Here is a 13,598-nt window from a genome sequence, read left to right on the forward strand (position 1 = left end):
TATTATCAATGAGTATTTTATTCAAATAAATTATTTTTAATTTTAACCAAAATCACTTTCTATATTAACAGTTTCTCATTGCACATTTAGTTACGAAATATATCATTCTTTTTAACTAGTCGAAGGATATGTTTATTGAGAAAATATATCTTAAATTCTACGTAATATTGTAGAGCCTCCTCATATTTTCTTGTATTATTAATACGGAATGTTTTTTAAATATCATTTTATAAGTCATTGCACATTAGTCCCGATTTAATTTTACATTTGTAATATTTATATATATATATATATATATATATATATATATATATATATATATATATATATATATATATATATATATATATATATATATATATATATATATATACATCTCTAGTAGCATTGTCTTTAGCAGATTACTTGAGGAAAGTCCTTCAGCAAGTTTCTTACGGAAGATTTAAACAAGACTTGAACAAGATGGATTTCATAAGTATACTGGCCAAAGACTTTATCATCCTGCTTAAAATTCTTCTTAAAGACTCACGGAAATCTGTAGCAATTCTTATTCTTAAAGACTCACGGAAATCTGCAGCAATTCTTAAGCAATATATAACAATGCTAGCTCAAAATCGCTGCAGAATTACTTAAGATATCGGGTTTCGTTATCTCCGAAACACTCCAATCTCAAACGCAGTACCTATAGCAAACCCGGTGGTCCTCATTTAAATTTTAAGTTTTACAACAAACTGATAATACTATCACTCGATAAAATTGTATCGAACATTAAGTGAGCACCACTGAATACTATATTAATACTGAATAGACGGCTCGCGAAGTAATGAAGAGAGTAGCCATATCCAGGTATCTTAACCAAGTCTGTCCTCACGCGTCCTGAGCAAGTATCTTGTCTTCAGCAAATATCACTACAGATTTACTTAAAGTATCTTACGAAAGTATCGTGCCTCAGACTTGTCCAAGACTGATGATGCCGACTTGCCGAAGACTGAAGGTACAGATTTACGTAAGACTTCTTTAAGAACGCTACTAGGGTATATATGTATAGATATAAATTCATTCTTTTTTAAAATAACTAAATTCATTAAACTTATTGAAGCAGAGAAATACCGTTATTTAAACACCGGCATTGCTTTAAATTCACTGTATACTGTTCCACAGACTAGCGAAGCTAGTTCGTAATTCCATACGAAAATTCTGATAGTATCACGCTATGTTGTTGCCACTCATCGTTGTGACACATTTTTTTTCTGGAGTATTTTGACTTTCTGAATTGCTTCGCACGGTTTTAGATGGGCTTCCAGGCGTTGGTGTTACATCGCCAGTAATTGGATTATTATTGTTTGTTGATGTCGAGCTTTTTCGACCATTCTCGTGAGTTGGGGATTTGCCATCGAATGCCGAAGTTTCAGATTCAAGATCGGAGTCAACCTAAAATTTAAATTATAACAATAATCTAAAAATTGTTATATTAAAACTAACATTTAAAAAAAATTTAAACTTTTTAAGTATTAAATAAAACAAACATATTTTTTTTATGTGACATAAAAATGTAGGATGAAAAATTTAATGAAGATGATTACAATGGCGATGTGATACCTTGTTAAAATAAACTACCTGTCTGGTAGCAGGATGAGGACTGAGGAAAAGTCTTTCACTCGTGTCACTTCCACAGCTTGAACTTTCACTCATCTCTGTAGTAAATTTACGAGAGGCCCTGGGACTTGGTGGTGCCGCTCGGCTTTGAGCACCAAGAGCTATTCCAATATTCCTAGAGCACACTTGAGATTGTATGTGCTCGCAAACCCTTCGAAATCGTCGTATGTTTCCTATTCAATATTATAATACATTTTTAAGTTTATATATATATATGAGTTTTTAATTTCAAATAGTAAGACTAACAAGTTCAGCTGACATAAATTTTATGATATTACAACGCGTTGAGATCGTATGGTGACACCTCAAATGATCTGTGATAATTTATCCACTGAAAATTGATTTGAGACGCAACTGATCTGAGTGGCAATTGCAATTGCAGTACCATTGCAAGCGTGTGTGTGTTAACATACTATTATAATTATACACATACAATATCTGTGAAAGAAGGGCACAATACTATTGCACACATGTGTTTCTAGATTCTTGTAATTACACACACACGCGCGCGCTTAAAACCTGTGACAAAAGGGCACATTGCACACGTTTGTATTCACATGTTTAACTGATATTTTATTCGGGGATATTAACGTATATGTAATCAATAATATCGTATGAATTGTCAATTAATTGTCAGCGGATCAACTGCCGCTTGGATTTAAACTAGAATCTTTTATGTACACTGAGAGAACAATTTATTTGAGCCAAACAAGTAGATTTATTTGAAATTATTGAGAAGTATTTATTTGATTGAAATAAATATTTAATAGAATCAAATTAATTTGTCAATTTGACTGAACAAAATCGTTCATTTCATTCAAGTATATATTTGTTTATAGTTATCAAATTTTGGTTAAAGGGGGTTCCCCGGTGTGAAGGTCTGTTTTTTAAGCGTTTTTTGGGAATTTTTTTTTTTAACGACCAATGAAAAGATAATAGAACTCTGAGTTTTTTCATCATTTATTTATTAATATTTCAAGAGTATGTAAAACGAATTTTCAATAAATATCTTCAACGTAATTTGTACCGCTTTGAAGACATTTGCAAATATTAAAAATTGGATTTTTAGCAGACTTCATAAAAAAAAAGTTTGAAATTTCGTGATTTTTTTTTTTATTTTTCCGTTACGAAAAAAATAGAAATACTCAGAATTTTTGTATGATTCTAGTTCACTCGATGCATTTAGGCTTACAGATTGAAACGCCGTTTTTTTTTTTGTTTTTTTTTCAGATAAGTCGACGAGCCGGAATCGTGGAGGAAGTGAGCGTACTTTTCTTTGAGGCGGGTGTCTTCAGAGCGGTACAACTTACGTTGTAATGAAGATTTTTATTCGAAATGTGTTTTACATACTCTTGAAATATCAATAAATAAATGATACAAAAACTCAAAGTTCTATCTTTTTATTGGTCGTCAAAAAAAAACAATTCCCAAAAAACGCTTATAAAACAGACCCTCACATAGGGGAACCCCCTTAACAAAAAATTACACTACGGGTGGTGGCGCTATAGTCGCCACCATCTAAATAAAGCTTTGTTAACTATAATCAAATCTTTATTTTATTAAAATAAATCATATCTTTGTCTCAAATGAATGAATTCGTTTGTCTAAAATAAATACTGATTGGGTCCATTCAAATATGGGATTTATTTGCATGAAACAAATCTTATTTGGCTCAAACAAATTGTTCTCTCAGTATATACACGGAAGGTAATGATGATAGTTTATCGTATTTATGCAGTCAAATAGAACTAATAAGTGAAAAACATAATAACTACACACGCCATAGCTCTCTTTTAAATATTAATCGACCAAAAACATATGCGGCAGAAAAACCTTTAATATAGGTAGGTTTCAAGTAGTACAATCAATTACCGAATATAATAAAAAATGAAATAAGATTATCATGTTTTAAAAGATAATTGTAAAACTATATCAAAAGAAATTTTGATATAAATTAATGATCTATATGTACTAAATATGATTTTTATGAAATTAATGTAGTATATATGCTAAATAAACACACATATTATATTATATAATAATAATAACTATGCATAAAACGTGCCAAAGTATCATCGATTTGCCAGCATTTGGATAACTTTCAAAAGAACAGTAAAAAAAAAGTATTAGTATCTATAATTTAAAAATAAAACGAAAAATTGATACTCACCGCTCAATAACGTAAATGTGATAGCAAACAAAGGTTCATTGGGTTGTTTAGATATTGCACTGATGTCAACTTGAAATCTAACTTGTCGTTGAAACATTGCAGGTGCAGTGCTACTGCGTTTGTATTCCACTTTAAAAGACATTGGCGAGCTAACATTATGTGATAGCTCAGCTATCTATAAAAGTGAATTTTTTATTTTTAAAAGTGATATCTTTAAGATAAAAAACTGAATATAATTAATGTAAAATAGTTACTGATAAAAAAGCATGAATAAGATCAGCTTTGACGCTTGCTAAAGGTTTCCCTTTTACAAGAACTGTAAATGTTTCATCTTTTTCAGTAGCCATAAGACTGCCAAACCAAGACTTTTTTGTAAGTTCAGGTGAAGAATCCGGTGTAAGATGAACCTAAATAAATATAAATTGTTAATCATCTATTATATTCAAAATATAGAAATTTTATCAGTAACAATGAAATTGCCTCTTCGGTGCTTGTTAGCAATTTGCGTCGATGAAAGCGCGGGCTACCCAGAAACGAATTTTTAATTGTATTTAAACGAGATCTCCAGTGATGTGCTCCAGTTCCAGTTCCTGTATGTGGTGAACCTGGAGGTGTTATACCAACTGAAATAGTAGAGCAAATTAATATTTATAAAAATATTTTGCTAATAAAAGAAAATGTTTTTTTTTCCTTTTTTTAGTATTTTAATTTGATAAAAAGATTATGAAAGTATTATCTCTTACTTGATTGAATCTCATTTAATTCAATAGCAACACTTGAAAACGGTTGACTAGTAGCCGGAGTCGTTGAGACAGTCGTAGTTGCCGTTGTTGTAGTAGTGCTGGACATTGTACCATTTCCACTGGCTGATCCACCAGTAATAGATAACCGATGTGGACTTGGATTTTGCCCATGATGTGAACTGGGTACTGCTCTATGTGGACTGAGGAGACCTGCAACGTTGGGACTATGCATGGGTGAACTTCCTGGCGTTGAGGTATGAGAATGTGACATGTGCGTATGCGATCCAGTACTTGGCGAACGTCGGGTATGATGTCGTGCGCTACTAGGATCATTGGTTAATCTTTTAAAATTAATTAGTCACAAGTTGGATAGTAAATAAAAGTTTTATCTCTCACCTGGATTGTCTTCTAGGCGTTAAAGGTGATCCATGACTGATTTGTCCTAAATTTAATGCAGTATTTCCATTTACTCGACAAGTATCAACTCGTTTTCTAGGTGGATCCGCTTCTAATGGTCCTGAAGAACCTCTTAGTCCTATTCTTATACCTTCTAACTCATCTTCACAGGCTGGTCTTCTTCTTTTTCTTTCCAGTAAGAGGAAATAGATAACTTTTTCAGTATTATGGCTGTATGAATTAAACATTTATTATTTCAAATTTTAGTACAATTAGATTAAAAATGTTTAACAAAAGTTGATAAGTTACTTAGGACTCAGCAATTCTTGAATAAGTTTATCGCGTTCTTTAAAACACCCTAGACTTGCGATAGCTTGAAGTACGTCTGGATCTATTAACTCGACGGACGGAATGACATGTGTTTGTACTACTTCCATCATTGAGAGTTCCAACTCGAGTTCTCCTTTACCAGCTGCAGTTACCCAGATATGTTTGTTTATGTCTGCCAACTATTAAACGATTTAAATTATGTTGATTTTTTAATTATAAGAGTAGATATAATTATATTAATAATAAATAATTATTACTGTGAGTCGTTTATCAGGATTGACCTCAATCATTCCGCGAAGAAGATTCTGACAATCTGGTGGTACAAAATGTGGTATATGAAATACACCTCGTTTAACTTTTTCTAGAAGTTGCCGTAGATTATCATCATCAAAGGGCAGTGCACCGACAAGAAGAGCATACAAAATTACCCCACATGACCATACATCTGCTTTTCGACCATCGTATTTTTCACCCTACAATAATATAGTTACAGAAATAGTGTGTTTCTAAAATACTAAATATATTTAAAATTTACAGTCTAAAAAAGATTTTTTATTTACTCTAATCACTTCCGGACATGCATAATGAGGAGACCCGCAACTTGTTTCTAGCATAGATCCAGCTGGTTGCAATGATGCCATTCCAAAGTCTGCTATTTTAATATTATTCTTTTCGTCGAGTAACAAATTTTCAGGCTTCAAATCTCTGTGACTAAGTATGAAATAAATAAAAGTATGTATAACTAATCTGAGTAACTTTGACCCAATAAAGATATTTTTTTGAATCACCATTAAAACTATATGAAGACTTTTTTTTTACTGTAAGATTGGGTATTGTAGGATTTTACACCATTTATTGATTATATGCATTAAAAAAAAATCTACTTGAGTCATGTCTAAATACTATTTTGTTAGGGCGGACAATGTTACCCTAAGAAGCCAAAGTTATCCAGATAAAGGAGAGCTCATTGATTATAAAAAAAATTAGATGCTGATCGTGATAACATAGATTTGATTACACATATTTTTGTAAATGCAAGTTAAGGCCTATCGGCTGCTGTTAAGATGTAAACAATTGATTTGTTTGTAATAACTATCGATTATTTCTCGTGAAAACGATTTTTAGTAGCATTCTTAAGGAAGTCTTACGTAAATCTGCACCTTCAGTCTTCAGCAAGTGCATCATTAGTCCTGGACAAGTCTGAGGCAAGATACTTCCGTAAGATACTATAAGTAAATCTGTAGTAATATTTGCTTAAGATGATACTTACTCAAGAAGCAATAGCTCAGACTCGCTGCAGAATTGCTCAAGTTACCTGGACATGCTCACCCTCTTCGTTACTTCGTGAGCCATCTATTCAGCATTAGTATAGTAAAATTCAGTAGTGCTGACTTAAAGAGCTTGGAGTGACTCGGAGATAAAGAAACCCGATATTTCGAGCAATTCTGCAGCAACTCTAAACTAACATTGTTATATAGTATTTATATTGGTTAAGAATTGTTGCAAACTGTTTCTACAGATTTCCGTAAGTCTTTAAGAAGTATCTCAAGCAAAACTTGATGGAGTCATTGACAAGTATCCACATAAAATCGATCTCTTTCAAGTCTTTTTTATACCTTCCGTAAGAAACTGACTTAAGACAATGCTACTAGGGAATAACTTTAGGCTCGTAATGTACATATCGAAGAGAACAGAAAATCGTCAATAAATTTAATGGAGTCATGGTGGATCCAATTTACAGTAGATTTACGATAAATTGCGACAAATTTACCGTAAGTGTACGGTGATTTTGCCACACTTTATGATCAATCGGTATAAAACCGTAACTTACGGTGTTTTACCGTAATTTACCGTAAATTTGGCCCGTTAGGCGGGCCTAAGAAGTTATGAACCCGATTACGAAAGCAATGAGTGACGTAAGAACTAGTTAAAAAAAAAACAAGTAATCGAAAATTAAATGCATTGAAAAATAAATACTTACCAAATGTTGTGACTATGACAAAAATCCAATGCAGAAATAATTTGTCTAAAAAATCGCCTCGCCTCTTTCGGCGTAAGTCGAGCTTTCTTTACTAAATAATCAAAAAGTTCACCCCCTGATACATGTTCTAAGACAAGGTATCTATAATAAAGAATAGTTATTAAAAAATATATTAAAGTTACATATAAATAGATAAGTATAAATAATGTAAATAGAACACATACAAATATTTTTTATTTTCGTAAACATCTGAAAGTCCAAGCACATGAGGATGGTCAATGAGTTTCATAATAGCAATTTCACGTTCTACTTTCATCAACACGGACTCAGACAGTTTTTCACGGTTGATAATTTTAATTGCTACTTTTTTACCAAGTACACAGTGAACTCCAAGTTTTACTAGACCTAATAAAAAGTTTAAGTATTACATTAATCGAGTATTTTTTAAACTCTAGTAATTTTTAATAACTTTGATTTATAAAAAAAAAAGATCAGTGTAATTTGATAAACGTAACAAACTAAAAAAATCCTAAATATAAAAAATAAGGGGGTAAGAAATAAACGCGTTACAAGAGCTCTTAATTTTCAGTGAGTAGGTATAGTAAAGATGCGTGAAGACAACGTGTATTTTTTAATTTTTACATATGTTCACTACTCGTTTTGTTAGTAAATGCGCTTGCGCGACTGCATAAAACTATCTTTTTCTTTTTTTTTTTTTGCAATGATGGAAAATTAATAGTGACAAACGTAAATTTAATTTCCGTTAAATATTTAGTATTGATAATAATGACAATTGTATTTTTTTTAAATTCGTATAAATCATTGTTTGTGTAAAAGAATCTCGTTGATTTGATTGAATGAGGCCAATACGATTGATCCAACAGTACATCATGTTTTTGCTATTTATGCGGAAATATTCACTAGTTGTGGCAATGTTCTATCGATGTTTTGCTTTTCAATAAAAAATCTGATTCATGGGGTTGGTGATCCGTTATTTTTTTTTTTTGTTAGTTTTTTTTGTTTGTCGATAATTGAAAAATTACAACTATTTTTTACTTTACGCCATCAACAACAAAGTATCAATAAAAAAGAAAAACAGTTAAAATCCATGTCACATTTTAATAATGAAGGGCACGCCCCTAATAATATTATATCCCACGTGATTAACACCAACATTTATGATACTAAGAATATTGAAAGCTTACTGGAAATTACAAGTATAGATTTTCAGTCGATTGGTATTTTAACAATGTCTTGTATTTCTATACACTTCATAGATTCTTCAACTTAATTATAACGTGCGAAAAAAAATTAAAAAAAAAAACAAGTTTGTTTCCTGATTTTTTTTTTTTATTGAAATAAATATTAATAATTAGAGTGAAATGTAATTATTGTGTAGAGGAGTTAATAAAAGGTATAAGGTCACCCACCAGTCTGGCCTTTCCCCAAAGTCTTCTCAAGCCGATAAGGCCCAACATACTGATGTGTCTCTTGAGTATTTGATACAACCGGGTTTTCTTTGCCCGGTACCGCCGTCATGTTGGTTTTTTGTATCCCCTAGTTTTAAATTAAGATGTGCGTAGCCCGTTTAAAGAGCCCGCAGTTTATCTCACAGCCACCTCAAATTGGCAAAGGTCACATTCATTTTCTTAGCGCCTTATTGTAAAGTATTATTTGCGAATACCAGGAATCATCCATACTCATCGTCCCCGTGTTGAAATCGTGCACATTTCTCACACGAGTTCGAATAAGACGCCGGTGTCGCCGAAAAGGCTGAAGCCTCGTTTTCGTTCGCATTCTTGTTTTAACGATTTTATATTCTTCTATTACTTTATAGAGGTAAATTTCAATAAAGAAATAACATAATAACGATAATTAAATATTGGTAAAGAAATGAGAAATAATTATTATACAGCTAAATGTTTTACTAAATATTATTTAATTTGAGTTTTCTGTCACTTTCCCAGATAATTTTTCAGTTTTTTTTTTGCTGAATTGATTTGATTGTTAATGATGATTTATAACTGAGTTTATGATTCTGATAACGAAGGAGCCAGATGATAATAAATTGCGATACAAAAAAAATTTATGAAGAAAAATTGACTTTATGCTATCGTTTTTCGTGTTCTCGCATTTGAAATGATACACCTTGACATATTTAATCTTCAAATCCTTTTCGAAAAATCCAATGGTTGAATCATTGTAAGTCACAATTATATATATACACTACTTAACAGGTTTCTTTTTAAAGTTTTTAGAAAAAGTTATGCATTTACATTTTATAATTTCTCAACCACCACTACCACTATCACCACACATTTTAATTTCTTTATCAATTTATATCACTATCGACAATGCCCAACCCAATGTCAAGGTAACTGAAAAAGGAATTTATTTAATATCACATAGAACTTTATATTTTTTGCTATATATGTATATATATATGTATATATATGCATATACATGTATTGATATACATATATACATATAAATATATGTATAATTATATATTCATATCGATTTATAATTGTATATACTAATTCGATCTCTAATGGTTTGATTGGTTTAAATATATATAATTTAAAAATCTTCGTATTCTATATGAAACACAAACCTCACCAAATAGAGAACGAAGCTAAGGGTGAAAAGCAAGGCGCTCCCAGTTCGATTATGTGCTCGAGGTAAATGCGCGCGCATCTTTCTTTCGTGTGTTGCAGAGTCACCCCCTGATACGAAGCGCCCACTGAACAATACAAAACACGATGTACTCGTGGCTATGGTTTTCCACACTTGCGCTTGTCTAAGCTACTAATAAAGAATACTGCAGACACGTCTAATTTACAATTATATTATCTCTATTGAAATATATAATTACATTCAATGTTTTTATTAATACGATTAATTATGTATTAAGTGATGCAGTTTTTTGTATGGATTGAAATCCTTAGTAGAGAAATGAGACTAAACTTTGATTAACGTTGACGTTTAATAAGATAAAAAATAGACTTAATATTTTATCATGCCAAATTTTTAGTATGTTGAACTATCAATCTACTTTTCAGAATTTTAAGTTATTAAATAAATTATTTATTTTTAATTTCCCGTTAAGAAAATTAACGATTTTCGAAAAATTCGGAAAGTTATTGGTTTCACCCCGATTTTCAAAAATCGAGTTTTCAGTCAACATTTCAAGATCCTAGGATGCTATTCTGACATTTTCAGAGAGATGTGTGTGTGTAAACCTTTCATATCTTTTTAATGAATCAACTGATCTAGATGGTTCTTGCGACGTTCGAAAGAGTTTTTCTAAGCTTAGATTTTCAGCTCATTTTAGATCATTTAGTGAAATAGATTCTGAGATATTTAGGAAACACGAAAAAAAAATTTTTTTTTTTCGTTTTTTTTTGATATTTCGAAAACTGTCGAATCGATCAATTCCAAAATCCGATCAGCTCGAGAGCATAATGAAAGCTTTCGATTGTCGTCATGAACGTCTCAATCGGAATATCTGTTCAAGAGATATCGTCGACGAAAAAATATAATATACTTACTTTTTTCCGGCTAACGCAAAATGTAATTCATCATATGCTCCAAAACGTATACCGGCCCTGTGTTTTTATAGTCTTTGATGATCGCTACATAATTTATTGCAATCGGTACGTTAGTTCAAATAATATCGATAAATATTGTGAAAAATCACTGTTTTTTGACATTTTTTTCTGTGATGTTTTATATATTAACTTGTTGGTTTCATTAAAAGTTCACGTAATTCTTCATCTTAATTATTTCTATCAATTTCTGTCAAAAAACATTGAATTTATTAAGTATAATCATGAACAAGACGTTAAAAAATCGATCCTTATTGATTATTTTCAATTTTTTTGAATTCTTGCAGATTAATATAAAACAACTTTTTTCAACCTCGAAAAGCTCGAAAATATAAATGTATTCGAAGGTACTGTCGAACTCTAAGAGCTCAAACATGTGTTGGTAATAATCGTTTCAAGCTCCTTAAGCTCGAAAACAGAGGGTAGCTTCGAAGCTGGCCCGCAGAGTCAACTGTTTTTCAGATTTTTTTTTTTTTGGTACTCTCTGAACATGAATTAGTGAAGATAAGTGAATATTCACTTATTTCACTAATTCGTGTTTAGAGAGTATGTTTCATAAAAATGTAACTATTGTATTTGTCTTCAAGATAAAGTGTTCACAAAGTTGTGCTTTAATTATTTGAATAGGATCTGAAAATGCCATTAATTGAAAATTTATGTTAATATATACATTAATTAGTATATTCTATAATTAATCAATCTAGTATAGCTATCTTAGTCAAGATCTTGAGAGCACAGTATACATAGATATAATATTGTGCTGTATTTTGCTTGGCTTCCTCAAGATTTGCTCCAGAATTGATCAATATTGCCACTAGGGCAATTGTCCAAGAAATATTGCCGACAAAAAATTAAAAATGGACCTAAACCGGAAAATTCAAAATCATGATGAAAAAGATTAAATACTCACTTTTAAGCACTGCAAATTTTAAATCGATCTATACTATTTAACACTTTAAAAGTGTTTCCTACTACAAAAATTCAAATTTATCAACATTTATAAAGTGTTATTTTAAAATTAACATTTTATAAATGTCAATTTAACTTAAGAATTTTTTTATATTTTTTTTTTTTAAATTAATTGATTTACCATTTACAATAGTGGAGTAAAATATTAATAATAATTTTTGAAATAGACAGTGGAAAAAAAAGCTAGCAGTTGAATTGAAAAATTCCCGATGCAATATCATTTAAATAATAATTAATGAATATTCTGACGGGTGTGAGTTCCGGTAAAATTATGGCATATTCACCGTTACAGTGTGAAATTACCGTTAAAGGAAAAATGTGCCGTGATTTTAAAGTAAATCACTGCGTTAATTCACCGTAAACTCACTATAACATAACAGTAGAGTTACGGTATTTACTTCATTCATGACGGTGAAATGCGATAATATATTGCGTATATTGGCTGTAAAGTCAGCGTGAATTTACAATTTTTTGGTATCTTAATAAATGTGCTATTTATTCTAACGCGACCTCGTACGTGGGCCAACGCAGAAGATAGCAGTAACCCATACAGGAAGCCCCAGAGTTGAACGACGGGGCCATGTCTGGGACATTGTTGGGAAGCCCATCTTGGCAAACCTATACTGTCCCATGCCCGGGCCATAACTGGGTAATTAGTCTTGGCCATTCCAATGATCACCCAGGCTTGGGCCAAGGCTGGATAACCTAGCCTTGGCCAAGCCTAGAGTCACCCTAACTTGGGCCAAGTTTGCGTAACCTAACCTCGGCCGTTGGATGGTAACCCTAACATGGGCCAAGACTGGGTAACCTAGCCTTGGCCAAGCCTAGAGTCACCCTAACTTGGGTCAAGTTTGCGTAACCTAACCTCGGCCGTTGGATGGTAACCCTAACATGGGCCAAGACTAGGTTCCCCTGCCTTGATCATTCAATGGCAAGCCAGATTTGGGCCAAGGTAGGATTATCCAAGTTCGGCTATACCTATAGTTTCCCATCCTTGGGCCAGAATTGGTTAACCCACATTTTTTATTAATTATTCAATTAACTCATTATTATGGTTTTTTAAATTAATAATTATTTATTTTTGAATTAAAATAAGTTTTAATTAATAAATATTATAATATTGCGATTAAAATTATTTACAACTAATAATTGAAATATTTTTTAGTTCGTTGTTATTTGCAATCAGCAACCGTAATTTTATAATTTTAGTTATAAAAATTAATTTAAGTAAGAAATAACTCATGAATTTCTACAATAAATGTTATTTTTAATATTGCGGATGGTAGAGCAAGACAATTCAACTGGGTTCTTGATAAATAATCAATTAAATTTAATAAATTTTATTTTTAAAAATTATGTAATTATAATAAAAATAATACGAAATTATTATTTTTTTTCTTAATCGAAAATATTTATTTAATTGCTTTCTATATTTCATAAAACCAAGTGGTTGTAGTAAAATGAATAAGTACAACATATAAAAGTTTCGGTTCAACATTAGTAGGATCGTCCAGTAGCTACCGTTCAAACCTAGAGATCAGAAGGACGGCAGTTCGCGCCCAGAGCCCAGCAGAATTTTCATTGAGTTTTTTCACATCATTTACCTCACTTAAATAGTTTAAACGTTAATGATCACAAACTCTATTAGGATAATAATAATAAAATTTTTTTTAAATTAAATTTATTTGTTTTGTCGATGCATGGGCCAAGTCTGGCAAGCAAGCATGGGCCAAGTCTGGCAAGCA

General features: G+C 31.3%; 1 protein-coding gene across 5 annotated transcripts; it reads right to left on the minus strand.

Annotated features, from left to right (window-relative positions):
- Positions 1–368: 368 nt before the first annotated feature.
- Positions 369–10,070, minus strand: LOC130671612 (serine/threonine-protein kinase BRSK2). 5 transcript variants are annotated; one of them, XM_057475613.1, is made up of 14 exons: positions 9,896–10,070; positions 8,707–9,654; positions 7,501–7,681; positions 7,277–7,417; positions 5,856–6,006; positions 5,553–5,768; positions 5,275–5,474; positions 4,966–5,196; positions 4,570–4,910; positions 4,307–4,449; positions 4,081–4,233; positions 3,827–4,001; positions 1,600–1,829; positions 369–1,431 (listed from the first exon to the last, which is right to left on the minus strand). In XM_057475613.1, the coding sequence occupies exons 2-14, from the start codon at positions 8,813–8,815 to the stop codon at positions 1,207–1,209; spliced, it is 2,496 nt and encodes an 831-aa protein (XP_057331596.1). In that variant the 5' UTR covers positions 8,816–9,654; positions 9,896–10,070; the 3' UTR covers positions 369–1,206. The 5 variants fall into 5 exon arrangements, with proteins under 5 accessions (XP_057331596.1, XP_057331599.1, XP_057331598.1 ...); XM_057475616.1 differs by having other exon boundaries at positions 4,570–4,889; positions 9,891–10,070; XM_057475615.1 differs by having other exon boundaries at positions 4,570–4,892; positions 9,891–10,070.
- Positions 10,071–13,598: the final 3,528 nt, after the last annotated feature.

The sequence above is a fragment of the Microplitis mediator genome, chromosome 7 (genome assembly GCF_029852145.1).
Source record: "Microplitis mediator isolate UGA2020A chromosome 7, iyMicMedi2.1, whole genome shotgun sequence".
Lineage (NCBI taxonomy): Eukaryota > Metazoa > Arthropoda > Insecta > Hymenoptera > Braconidae > Microplitis > Microplitis mediator.

Bases quoted from the DNA above. Each gene is read 5' to 3' on its own strand.
- LOC130671612 (XM_057475613.1), bottom strand. From the start codon at position 8,815: ATGACGGCGGTACCGGGCAAAGAAAACCCGGTTGTATCAAATACTCAA. The intron at 7,418-7,500 runs GTATGTGTTCTA...TCTTTATTATAG, and splicing joins TACGAAAATAAAAAATATTT to ATACCTTGTCTTAGAACATG. The intron at 5,769-5,855 runs GTAAATAAAAAA...ATATTATTGTAG, and splicing joins CATGTCCGGAAGTGATTAGA to GGTGAAAAATACGATGGTCG.